This window comes from Corapipo altera, unplaced genomic scaffold, assembly GCF_003945725.1.
Source record: "Corapipo altera isolate COAL_440 unplaced genomic scaffold, ASM394572v1 107b, whole genome shotgun sequence".
Taxonomy (NCBI): Eukaryota; Metazoa; Chordata; class Aves; order Passeriformes; family Pipridae; genus Corapipo; species Corapipo altera.
In genome coordinates this window covers 1,639,274-1,652,294 of record NW_020884951.1, presented here as the reverse complement: position 1 = coordinate 1,652,294, position 13,021 = coordinate 1,639,274, and the positions used below count along the sequence as shown (strand labels likewise).

General features: G+C 49.6%; 1 protein-coding gene across 3 annotated transcripts in view; it reads left to right on the top strand.

Moving 5' to 3' along the window:
• The window catches only part of EDA (ectodysplasin A), a 65,398-nt gene extending 53,310 nt beyond the window's left edge, over positions 1 to 12,088 (top strand). Inside the window, exons 3-8 of one of the 3 annotated variants that reach the window (XM_027663259.1) lie at positions 1,815 to 1,844; positions 4,946 to 5,125; positions 6,410 to 6,444; positions 6,541 to 6,592; positions 8,838 to 8,953; positions 10,830 to 12,088. In XM_027663259.1, the coding sequence (XP_027519060.1) occupies positions 1,815 to 1,844; positions 4,946 to 5,125; positions 6,410 to 6,444; positions 6,541 to 6,592; positions 8,838 to 8,953; positions 10,830 to 11,081 (665 nt within the window). In that variant the 3' untranslated portion in view covers positions 11,082 to 12,088. Of the gene's footprint in view, positions 1 to 1,814; positions 1,845 to 4,945; positions 5,126 to 6,409; positions 6,445 to 6,540; positions 6,593 to 8,828; positions 8,960 to 10,829 lie in introns of all 3 variants that reach the window. The other 2 variants (XM_027663258.1, XM_027663257.1) reach the window with 2 other exon arrangements.
• Positions 12,089 to 13,021: the final 933 nt, after the last annotated feature.

Sequence of the window (13,021 nt, the reverse complement as noted above, 5' to 3'; positions counted from 1 at the left end):
GAGCAAAAATGAGCAAAACTTTGTCTTCTGCTCCATGAGACGAACGCTCAGCTCCGCGCTGCAATTAAATCCCCCACCCCCGCTATTGGGAGGCAAACAGATGCAGACCCCAGAGAGTCAGAAGCTCCCAAGCCTAATAACGCTGGGTTTTTTCCCCCCTCTTGTGTCAGGAGTATTCCCCGTGGTTGTCGAAAGATTCACTTGCAGGGCCGTAACATCTCTCTCTGCCGTGCCTGGAACAGATGCGCGTGTTGTAATATGGACTGCGAACATTGACATCCCATGTGGTTCTCATTCCTCCCATTCATCTTTGAAGCTAATTGGTTGCAGGCAGCCCCGATGTGTCTGGCTGGCCGCAGCTATTTGTACTTTCACTCTGGTCGTGGCGCTAATGGTGTGATATATGGAACATGAAATAAACTCTCGTGACTCCGAGGGCTGCGCAGGCACAGGCGCGGCACTCCCCTCTCGCTGCCTTGGGCCGGGGGGGCAAGGGGGGGATTTTTTAAAGGACCTTTTTTTTTTTTTTTCTTTCTCCACACTGGAAATGTTGTTAACCAGCTGGTGCCTCCAACGAGGGCTGGTGGAGCTCGGGAATGGCAAAAAAAGTGGAGCTCGTCTGCCCTGCCTGGGTCTTGCAGTTTGTCTGCTCGTGGTGGAGCTGCTGGTGTGGCTTCCTGGTGAGATCTGGGCCTGGCATTGCTGGAAACCCACCTGTTGTCCCGTCTGCCTGTTTTAATAGCGTGAAGATTGTAAAAAAAATTAGATTGTAAAAAAATTGGACTAGCAGAAATAGTATTTTAAATCATAGAATCACAGAATGGTTTGAGTCGGAAGGGATCTTAAACTCATCCTGTTCCACCCCCTGCCATGGGCAGGGACACCTCTCACTAGCCCAGGTTCCTCCAAGCCCCATCCAGCCTGGCCTTGGACACTTCCAGGGATGGGGCAACCACAGCTTCTCTGGGCAACCTGTGCCAGGGCCTCCCCACCCTCACAGGGAAGGATTTCTTCCTAAAATTTACAGATAATGCCTTTTATAGATAATTCCATAATTTTCCCATGACTCCACAGCATAATGTAGGGAAATTATTATTCCTGTTAAAAAGGCATCAGTGATTTTGCTGGGTATTTCTCTGATCCTTCCCTCATCTTTCCTTTTACCAGCCACGGAAAAATGGCACTTCTGTTGGGAATTTGCCTTTCTCCACCACCTCAGGCTCAAAGCAACCTCGTTACCTTCCGTTCGTTATAATTCTATCTCAGTTAAAGGTGATTTCAGTCATCAACATGTGCTAAACCCTGGGTTTTAGAGGGATTTCACTGATGAACAGCGAGGGAATATTTGGGGAATTTTGCAGTTCATTCCCATCCGTGATTAATTCTTGGGGAAGCAATGGAACATGTTTCACACTTCAGCCTCTGCTCAGAAAGTCCTGTCATTTCTCAGCTTCACTATAAATATTTTCTCTTCGTGCTAGGGAGCTTTGGGTTCCCATTGTTCAAAACAGCCAGTTCATAATAATTCTTTGCTTTTGTGTTTTTTTAGTATTTTATTCTTATTTTTAAACAACTTGGCTCACAAGGAGTCGGCAGGGGGTTGGACCAGATGATCTTTAAAGATCCCTTCCAACCCAAACCTCTCTGTGATGCTCTAATATTTGGGTTACTGCTCTCAGCTCAGACCATTCCAGTGCAGCTTCATGGGCCACAAACTCATCCATTGTCCACTTGGAAAATAAAATGGCAATGGGGATTTGCTCCACTGAAATGATCCCTGAATTTCACTAATTTTCTTCTTTTTTTCTTTGTAGGTCCAAGCTCAGTGAAAAACAAGAAAAAGGGTAAGTTTGAGTTTTAACTTAATTTTCCTTTCTGTGTTTGTCACCCAGCTGTGAGTTCTCTTTGGATAACACAAAGGAGAAACCAGCAGCAGCGTTCAGCTCTGGGAAGGGCAGGGATAACACCCACAACACCCTTAAAACTTCCCTTAGCACTGAAGGAAGTTAATTATGTTCTATAAAAGTAATCCTGAAGATGGTGTAATTAAAGAATGGAGTAGAATTGAGTCATGAACCAGCATCAGGAACCACTTGCTGTTTGCCATCCTTGGCTTTCATCCTGAGCCTGCCAACCAGCAGCCCGGGGTCCCCTTCACACCCACCAAACCCAACAGACACACTTTGCATCCCACTTTTCCTAACACCTACTGGTGGATTGTTGGGATTTGGGTTATTCAGGAGGCAGCCCTGTGTTTCTTGGATTGCTGATGCCATCCTTGTCTCTGTAGGACTCCTGGGGAACATTTAACACCACCAGGAACTTGAGTGAGTCCCAGGATCCGAGTTGCTCTGTCAGCTTTTCCTCGTAAATTGCTGCAGTCTCAGTTCCAGGGAAATGCAGTCAGTTACCTGGTTTTGCCCCTTGTAACCATCTAAATGCTTCTGGGAGTGCTTTAAAAGCTCACAGCAGGTTGTAGGTGTGTGTAACTGGAGGTTGTGCTGTCTCCAGCCCCAGAGGCCTCAGCTCACCGAGGGGCTCACACCCCATGTGAGCAGCACGTGGTGCTCCTACCCAAGCACTGACAGCTGCAGTGGCAACTCTCTGCTTGCTACCTGTTGTAGCTAATGTGTATTTAATTAACAGAACAGTTAGTTGTTCAGCAATTCTCTGTGTCCCTCAAGAGCCCTTTCTGCTCCATCCCCACCATCAACAGCGGGAGCAGCCGAGCTTCCCATGTCTGTCCTACTGTAATAACACGTCAAATCACTTTAATCCTTGGATGCAAACTCCAGATGCACAGCTGAGAGGTGGAAACAGGCCACAGTTAGAGACTTCATTTGTACTGACTCTCAGAAGCAGCATAAAATTTTATGTTGGAGGAGTTTGTCCTAACAAAGCTCAGAAACCCTCAACCCACATTAAATCAGCCCAGCTAATAACAAGTGATGGCTGTGGTGTTCAGAGCAATTCCAGAGGGGCAGGGAGATCTCCTAGAGCTGTATTATATACAGCTGTATAAAATAGTTCAATTTTATGGTATTGTCACATTTAATTCTTTTTAGAGTTACAGCTTATTGTTTGCTGGGCAAGGATTAAGGAGAATTCCCTGGTCCTGCCTGCTCTGTGTCTCAGAGCCTGCCTGCTATGTGGGTACAGACACCAGGAGACTTGGCAGGCTGGGATTTGGGTGCTGGGACCCTCCCTGGAGAGCTGGGGTCCTCTCAGACAAACAAATCAAATATCTTTTGCCTTGTGAGTTTAATAAGTGATATTTGTTAATGCAGAGAAATGGTTGAAATGACTCGGAGGAGGGGAACGCACAGAAAATGTGGGATGTGCAATTGTCTCACTGCTCAAGCAGCAGCTCCCTTAGTAGCAGAGCAGACTTCTGAGGCAGATGAGTTAAACCAGCTGTAATTTGTATCCCTCTTGGGAAGGAAAGCCAGGAGTGACAGCAGCAGCATTCCCGACTCCCTGCGTTCGATCCTCCCTTCGGATGGCCTGGATCGGGGGATGTGAGAGGAGTTCAGTGTGTTTTAGGGGAAAGAGGTGATGGGTGTGATTCAGGGTGATCAACTCCAAGGCACATCATCAGCCCAGGGGAGAAAATCTCTGGATTAGGGGAAGGCTGGATTGTGGCCAGCTTGGATTGGAAGTCGTGGCTGCTGATCTGGACAGAAATATTGCTGTGGAGATTTGTCCCCTTAAACCTTTCCCCCCCCTTTTTTTGGACACCAGTGTTATTTTACTCACCCCTCCTTACTTTAACTTAGTTTTCTGAATGTTTAAATTACCCACACAATTGTCCCACACTGATGTCCATGTACCCATGTTCCTGGCTAATGGCCACCTAGAAATTTCCACCCCTGTCCTAACTAAAATAGATGGATTTCTCCTTATAGTTTTATCCCATTACAAAGATGGATATTAGTTGAGAAACAAGAACATAAAGGTACTTGGAAACTATTCCAATAACCATAATTTCATATCCCAACTGCTGCTGTCATGTAGCAAAGTGTTTAATTCTGTCCTACTGGGGACCTTGTGGCAGCAATTGGAGTGATTTTGCTCCATTTATGCGCTTTGGCATAAAAGCTGTTGCAAACTGGCATCTTAATAACTACATCAAAAGAACATAATTTCTGTTGAGGACCTGGAAAATCAGCTGAGGACAGGCCAGGCTTTCCCTGCAGACCTGGTTTCAGCCCACTTTGTATTTGTATGAGTAGTTACTGATGTGGTTATGCCATTTCTCTTCCTGGGGCCACGTGATGTGTTTGAGGATCATTTTAAGGAAGAAGGTTTTTTTTCCATGAGGTTTATAAAATACTGGCACAGGTTGCCCAGAGAAGCTGTGGCTGCCTCATCCCTGGAAGTGTCCGAGGCCAGGTTGGACTGGGCAGGGTGTAAAAATGGATGGTCTTTAAGGTCCCTTCCAACCCAAGCCATCCTGTGATTCCACGATTATAAGAATTTCCCAGTGCTTCCATCTTCGTGGTGGGGTTAGTCCTTCCCTTACCCCTCCATCCAGAGCCCAACATATTTAATTATTTTGAGGCACAAGCAGCACAGGGGTTCCTCCAGCAATGCTGCAGTCAGCTCTGAACTGCCCTCTGGAGGAGACCAAGCCGTGGGGATCATCTCCTAATCCTAGTGTGTAACAGGTAGGGAAGATTTCCACTGTTTTCCATCAACAAGTGGAAAACTGAGAAACTGTGGAGTGGGTCACCTGGACTTTACCACTCCAGCCTTGGCTGGGTGTGTTGGAGTGTCCATGGGTCACGGGGAGCATCCTGACTGTACCCAGAGAGCATCCCAGAGCCGTAGGGCCGTGACCAGCTCTGGGACACGCTGCCCCCGAGGGCATCCCCTGTCTGCCGCTCCCTGCAGGTCAAAGCCCACCCCACGTGCAGAAGGTAACACCTGACCTTGTGTTTTCCAGGAAAGAAGGCTGGTCCTCCAGGGCCCAACGGTCCCCAAGGGCCGCCAGGTCCTCCCGGGCCGCAGGGTCCCCCTGGCATTCCCGGCATCCCCGGGATTCCCGGCACAACCGTCATGGGACCGCCCGGCCCCCCTGGCCCGCCGGGCCCTCAGGGACCCCCCGGCCTGCAGGGCCCCTCAGGTGAGAGCTCTGTCCCTCCTCTGCTCGGAGCTGGGGATGCCATCGGCGCGGGAGATGCCACACGGGAATAAAAGGGCTCTGTGTTCCCCCCTGAGGAGTGTCTGGATGTGATGGCACGGCATCCTGGAGCAGGACTCGGGTGTCCTGGGTCAGGTTGGGTGGGGCTTGGAGCAACCTGGTCTAGTGGAAGGTGGCAAGAGGTGGAACGAGATGAGCTTTAAGGTCCCTTCCCACCCAAACCAGTCTGTGATTCCATGATTCTTTGCATCAGGACCTGGAAGGCAGGAAACACAGCAGATTCCCACCCCTACCTTCCCTTCCCTCCCCTACCATCCAGAGAAAAATAGTTTTCTCCTGCAGTTCTTGATTCCATTTTTCTCCATTTCCCTGTGTCTGCACCACGTTATTTCTCCACGGAGTCGTGTGGTGATTATTTTGCTAAAATCCATGAATTTAATAACTCCTTAAAATGCAGGTTAGTGGACATTCCCATCAGCAGTGTTTGTTATATCTACATGAGCAGTTTAATATTAATAAACACATCTCCAGAGATGTCAGAGCTATTACCCTGTAGCCCACATGGCTCAAGGGAAAACTTGGAGACTTCTCAGTTTTTATCTCAGAAATTGTGGAAGTTGTCCCTGCCCACTGCAGGGGGTTGGAACTGGATGATCTTTAAGATCCCTTCCAACCCAAACCACTCTGGATTTCTGGGATTCTGTGATCCTTAATTGCCTGAGCAGAGGCAGGAGCAGCAGGAAGCCTCAGCTCCAGTATCCTGCCAGAGGCATCTCCTCCTTAATAGGGGTTTGGCTCCCGGAGAAGGGAGATTTCAGTGTGGAGCTGGGATGCAATGAATGACCTGAGCTACTGCAGAGGGAAACTTGTCATCTTGGCAGCCAAGAGGCTTTTGGCCACCACAGAGCAGGGAAAGGGTTGTGCAATTTTTCCTTCTAGTGGAAACTGGTTGAATAACGGTTGAATTTTTAATTTTGATGACAGAAATGCGGGATTAAAATAGGGAAATGTAGGATGAATATTTGTCTTCTTTATGTATTTTTTTATATTTTTTTAATATTTATATTTTATATATTTTAATGTTGCCTGCACCCCATACTTGTGGTGCTGTCCTGCCTCTGTTAATGGGGGGTTACTGATTACTTTGGGGTAAGAGAAGTTTTATTTCTGTGGGGATTTAATGGTTATTATGGGGTAAGAAGAGTTTTATTTTTGGGATTCTTCACTCAACCCTCTTCTTCAACAACATGAAATTGCCTTTTGCAGGTGCCACAGACAAGGCCGGCTCCAGAGACATCCAGGTGGGTTGATCTTCCCAGGAAAAAGCCCAGCCTTGGGAGGGGTTTTTGTAAACATTTCCTGGCTACATTTGCTAACGCTGTGTTTGGTGTTTGCAGCCAGCTGTGGTCCACCTTCAAGGCCAAGGCTCAGCAATCCAAGTGAAGAATGGTAAGGATCTCTTGATATTGGTGGTTACTGGAAAGGGCCCATCCTGCACCCATGGCCTCATACCTGGGTCTAATTCCATCCCATAACAGGGCTCCCAGATTTTCCCTGCACCCATGGCCTTGTATCTAGGTCTCAGTCCATAACACAGCTCCCAGATTTTCCCTGCTGTTATCCCCCAGGACAGTCCAATTCTCCTGCCCAGACTCCATGAGAAGAGTCTCCATTCCCGTTTCCCCTGAGCTCCTGTTTATCTCCCAGTTATCCCTATCCTGTATATCCCAGTAATTCTGTCCCACTGAATCTCCCTCCTGACCTCCAGGTACATTTTGGGCCTCCTCCAACCTGCTGTTGTCACACCAGTGTTCCCCAGACCCTCGATGGCCAACCTTTCCCCCCCCATTCCATTTTAATCCCTCAGCATATCCTTGTCCCGCCTCATCCCCTTTATCACATGTTTCTCCAGTTTCCCAGTACTTTAAGGCAGGGGAAGGCACAGTGGTGTGAGGACACGAAGGTGCCCAGGCCACCAGCTCTTCCTGGAATCCTTGAGCATCTCCACCCCCACCAACAGCCTTTAGACCATTATCCCAACCCCTGCCGAGACATTTCACATCCACAGGCAGCTCCTTGCTCTCCTCCTCCTCCCTGGATCCCCATCCAAGTTCTCCTCAAGTTCCTGCTCTCTTTGCCAACAGCTGGGGCTCATTCATTCCTGCTGCCTCCTTGCTCTGGCTGGGCTGGAGAGGAGCTGGGTGTGTTGTCCCCTTCCCGAGTCCCCTTGTGCAGCTCCCTGGGGAGCACAGACAGCCCTGGGACATGTCCCCTTATCCCAGACTCCCAAGGGTGGGTGCAGCAGGATGGGGCTGCAGGACCCCATCCATGAATTCCTGCCTCTCATGTGGGATGAGGAGGGCTGGCCACTGCTGCTGTGGGAGGGCAGCTTCTCCCTCAGGAGCCGTGAGAGTGGGAGCTGGAGTTTCTCTTGGATAGGGCAGTGTGCTTCCAGCTCCCCAAAACTCAAAGGAAACCGTCCATTCCCAGGAACAATATGAGGGGAAAGATGCCGTTTGCTTGCATTCAGAAGGCAGTGATTCCTTTATTGCTGGGAGTGCTGCGGGTTTACAGAGGGTATGCTGCTGTCTAAGAGTGGGAATGCCCTGTGAGTGTCCTTCCCTGCTGCTCGGGAACAATCTGGTGCTGTGAGCCAGGAATTCTGTCCAGCTGCAGCCTGGCGGGCTCGGACAGGGGGCAGGGAGTGGAGAGGGAGGAAAAGAGTGGGATCTGATAAACTGAGGCACCTACAGAGGTTGGCTCAGTTCAGGGCTCACAGCAAAGTCTGTCCCCTGGGTCCATCCAGGGAGCAGAGCTGTGCTCGTGTTGTCAGTTATCCCAGTGCCAGAGGACTGGGTGGTGGATCCATAAATCCCTGACCTTTTGGTCCCTTGCACTATTTTGTACTATTCTTTCTTCTTTTTATTTATTTCTTTTCTAGGGGGAGGAGGTAGGAAACAGAGAGGGTTGACATGTAGAAATCTTCTGATACCTTTTGAGTCCATGAGTGCACCTACACTACTGTTGCAGTCCAGCTCCGGAATGACTTTTTGGAGCAAATTTCCTGATTATTCCTACTCACCACATTTCAGCTTGCAGGGGATGCACTCCAAAAAGATACCTAATACATCCCACCTGTTAATGCACAATGAGTGTGAGGAAGCCAAGCTGGTACAGGAATAATTTTCAAGTATATAAAGTATGGAAGAAAAGAAACAAAAAACAATGTGGAGGGACCCGTTAGGGGTTACTGTGGTGGGACGTGGTGCAGTCTCCTATTTTGTTGTTATTTTGGCTTTTAAAAACCTTGGAGATGAAATGACAAAGTGTTTGTTAAGATAATGCTGGTGGCAAAGTCAGAGATGGGGAAGTCAGGGAACACCAGAATTAAAATCAGTCGTGTGACCCTGTTTTTGAGGATGAGGAGAACGACCCTGGATGAGGGCAGGGAGAGTTGTCCCCCAGTCATGCTGTTCACTGCAGGAAATGGGTGTCCCCAGCAAGTGGCAGTGTGACCAGAGCTAGAGAGGAGCCCCAACTATCACACCCTAGTCTTGAATTCTGGGATTGTCCCACTGAATTCCTTGACTTCGGGCTGTGTGACCCCTGCAGTGTGACTGTATTTTTGTGCTCCTGCGCTTTTCCTCTGACAGGTACTGAGTGACTGCCGTTTTCTCATACTGAGATCTTTCAGGTGGAGTCCTCAATGACTGGTCTCGCATCACTATGAACCCCAAGGTGTTTAAGCTGCATGCCCGCAGTGGGGAGCTGGAGGTACTGGTGGACGGCACATACTTCATCTATAGTCAGGTAGAAGTGAGTACGGTCCTAGGCTAACTCCTATACTTGTGTTCCAATGGAAGCCTTGCATGAACCACGAGAGGGCTCCAGACAACTACCAAATGCCAACAGCTTGTGTGTCCTTGTAACCGCTTCAGCTCTGGGGTGTGCTCGGGAGGACGTGGTTTCACACACGTTTTGCCGTGACACCGCCCTCAAGAGATTGGTCATCCCCATCCCACACCCAGCAGTGCCCTTTGCTCGTCCTCCAGTTCTCTGTGCAGTCACTCGCCAGCCCTCCCAAACCTCCCTGCGGAGAGGACGCTGCGCTCTGTGCTTTAAAAGAAATGTAAGGCCCAACCCCAGGCAGTTCGTGGTCATTTCGAAGCCACGTCGCTCTCTGCAAGCGTAGGGCTCTCGGCCCTGGTGGTTTGGCCAAACTCCAGCCCAGGTAACTCCCCCTCTCCCGTGTGGCCTCTTCCCACACGATGCACCAGCAGCGGGATGGCTCCGCTGATGCTTTGGTTTGTGCCAACAATGGATGTCCCCACCTGCTTCTGCAGAAAAGGGCTAAACAAAGAGAGAAACCACTGTGTTCTGACAGAGTGTGCAGCTAATAAGGCATCATTTCCTCTCCCCATTCAAATCCAAAGCAGGAGGATTGTCATTTAACACACTGCTCTCAGTGCCCCACAAATCTCCGATGGGAATCACTGAGCCGGGTGGAGTGTGAGCCGTGGGCTCTCCCCTGCCAGGGCACTCAGGTGTCCACCCACCCGTGGGCTGAAAAACTGATTCTGGGGCAGATTTTAGCAAGCCAGGAGGGTTTCTGTGTGACAACTACAACTGAGCAAATTCCACCTTCCTCCATGTTTCTAATATCACTCCTGTTCAGTTGGCAGCTCCACTGGGACTTTACCAAGTCGGATAAAGTGGGCTGTGGATGTCAGATGCTCTTCCATGGAACTGGTGATGTGTCTGATTTGGATGGGGACAGGAAAAATAACTCCACTTGGGCCAAAGTATAATTGTTTTGCAAGTGCCTAATGCTAATTGCTGCCACAGTGTTTGGCCTCTGAAGCCTTGTCATTTGTGGTCCATCAAGGAAAAAAAGGATCCAGTCTTGTGTAGTTCCCAAGGTCACAGGGTGTAGACTAGGAAGAATTAGCAGATTCCTCCAAAGTGGCTGGATTTCCTCTCTCAGGAAGGAGCAGCTCCCTGGGACTGACTTCTCCTTGGACAGGTCTTCCTCATGCAGTTCTTTGGAATCAGTGTGGGAGAGGGTTAAGTAAGGAACAGTCGAGTCACAGGGACTTGGGTACTAGACCTGGAAGTTAAATCAGTAGGAGCACTGTAGGGTGATTTCCTTCCAAGCTGTGGAGGTTGGGAGAGCGCTTTCCCTGGAATAGCTTGTGCCTCTGGAAGCACCTCGATTCCAGTTACCCAGGAGGCAGCTCCCAGTACACCTTAGGGCAGCTCTGCTGTCACCACTAAAGGAGGCTCATGGGACCGGGAAGCAGGACTGGCCAGGTAAGTGCAAGAGGCCTTCAGTCAAATGTGTCTGTCTGTCTGTGGGATGAGAAGCTGTTCGTAGCACACAGGGTGCTCTGCACAGCTCTGCACTGGGGCCTGTGCAGCTCTTTTTCCCTGTAATAAGCAGGATTTGTAGCTCAGCCTTAGACACATGGATTAATGGATTCTTGCATGCTTAGTCTGAAGCGGAATACAAGAGTTTCCTGGTTGGCTTGGGGCTCTTCTGCCTCACACAAGCCAACCTCCTGTGAGCAGAGGTGTGCTGGAGCCAAGGAGGGGCTCGTTAGCCAGGGAACACCGAGAGGAATGTGGACTTGCTCCCCGTGCTCCAGTCCCCTCCCCTAACACCTTTCTTCTCCCTGCTTCACATCAGGTATACTACATAAACTTCACAGATTTTGCCAGCTATGAGGTGGTGGTGGATGAAAAGCCCTTTCTGCAATGCACTCGGAGTATTGAGACCGGCAAGACCAACTTCAATACCTGCTACACGGCCGGGGTCTGCCTCCTCAAGGCCAGGCAGAAGATCGCTGTGAAAATGGTCCATGCTGACATCTCCATCAACATGAGCAAGCACACAACTTTCTTTGGGGCCATACGCCTGGGAGATGCACCAGCATCCTAGAGGAACTTGGCATGGCCAAGGATACTCACAGAACTGCACAGTGCTGCTGTTCATAAGCGTATCAGTATTTCAGGGGGTTCTGTAATCCGGCCATAAAGAAAACTGATCCAGAGCTATTTATTCCTATATGTGAATGCAGGAAGCACAATTGTCCTCTGTGACTTGCGTGGAGACTTGGATCAAAAAAAAAAAAAAAAAAAAAAAGCTGGTTGCAAAAGCATTGTGAGGAAGAAAGGCTGTTGTGTCTGCCTTGTCTCAGTATTTCAAGTATTACTGCACTGATACTCTACTCTGTGATCTTCACACGAGGCTTGTCGGGAGAGCTGTGGGTCTCTGCTTTTATGTTGCACTAGCAAGAGCATCCCAGGCGGTAGCGGGAGCAGACAGACTCCCGTCCCAATTGTCCCAGCCAGGCACTCCTGCTTCTGCACGCTAACCAGAGCAAGGAAGGGGGCTGCTGCTTTCCTGCCTTCCCAGTGGGAACTGGAACGGCCGCGGGTGCGGAGGGAGGTGGGCGAGGCAGGGTCGTGGTGTTTACATTCATCCTCAGGAGCGCGGGCGAGGAAGGCGAGGAAGTGCCTCTTCCCAGAGCTTGGAAGCAAAAGCAGGAAGTGCGAGAGGAAGAGGAATCCTTACTAGAGCAGGCTTAGCAGATAGGAAACTGCCTCCACATTCCAGAAACCACCAAATCCCAAAGAAAACGCCGGTTCCCGGGTCCAGGCCTCTGCTCCTTTCAGTTCCTGCCCTTACCCCAGAGGTAACTTTGCCCCACCGGGGGCTGCCTTAAAGTACTGCTGCTGTTACAGCACGTTCTGTTTGGTTGGGGGTATTTTGTTTTGGGGGAGTTTTTTTTTTTTGGTTTTTGTTTTGTCCTTTTTAATTAATATTTTGCAAACCAGAACACATTTCTACAGGCTTCACCGAGCCGCGTAGAGCAGACACAAGTACTTGTGAGAACACTCGGAGGAAGTTTGTCATGTTTAAGAATAAAATATTCAAACAGGAAATTTATATTTTTTTTTCTGTTTTAATAGCAACTGTCCTGCTTTTAGATGTAGTTTTTAGCCTTCTTCCCCCCACCTCTTTCTTCTTGGCACCCTTCTACCTTAAATAAGTGGTGATGGAGTCTCTAGCAAAGAAAAAAAAATAATTGTGTTTTAAAATCTGGTCCAGCATGAAGTCACCACTTTTTCTTTTCTCTGAGCCCTGCTGAGTCTAGTCATAACTTGATTTCTGGTGACTAATAGAAGAGCTGGGACACTATTGTTTCTTTTGGCTTCTTGAGCAACTCTCTCCCGTTACCTCCCCTCAGCTGGGGAGACCTAAAGCCATAAGATGTGCTGGAGCTGAGGAGAGGCCGAAGCGCAAATTGCTCTGTTGTGTCAGCCCTTGGCTCGCACTCCTCTGGGTTGGGGTTTTGTTTCCCTGCATTTCTTTTCAGAGCCTGTTTTTGTTTTCAAGAGGGGAGTGAAGTTGCAGCCTGTTGTACCAAATGAGACAAGTCCCAAACTGGCTTCTTCAGCCTGGAGAAGGGAAGGTTTTGGGGAGACCTCAGAGCCCCCTCCAGTGCCTAAAGGGGCTCCGAGAGAGCTGGAGAGGGACTCTGGACAAGGGGTGGAGTTACAGGACAAGGGGGAATGGCTTCCCACTGCCAGAGGGCAGGGTTAGATGGGATATTGGGAAGGAATGGTTGGCTGTGAGGGTGGGGAGGCCCTGGCACAGGTTGCCCAGAGAAGCTGTGGCTGCCTCTGGATCCCTGGAAGTGTCCAAGGCCAGGTTGGATGGGGCTTGGAGCAACCTGGGCTAGTGAAAGGTGTCCCTGCCCATGGCAGGGGTGGAATGAGTTGATCTTTAAGGTCCCTCCCAACTCAGCCATCCCGTGATTCCCTGATCTCAGTGATGGCTCCACCTCCACGCAGAGGTGGCTCAGCCCTGGTCAC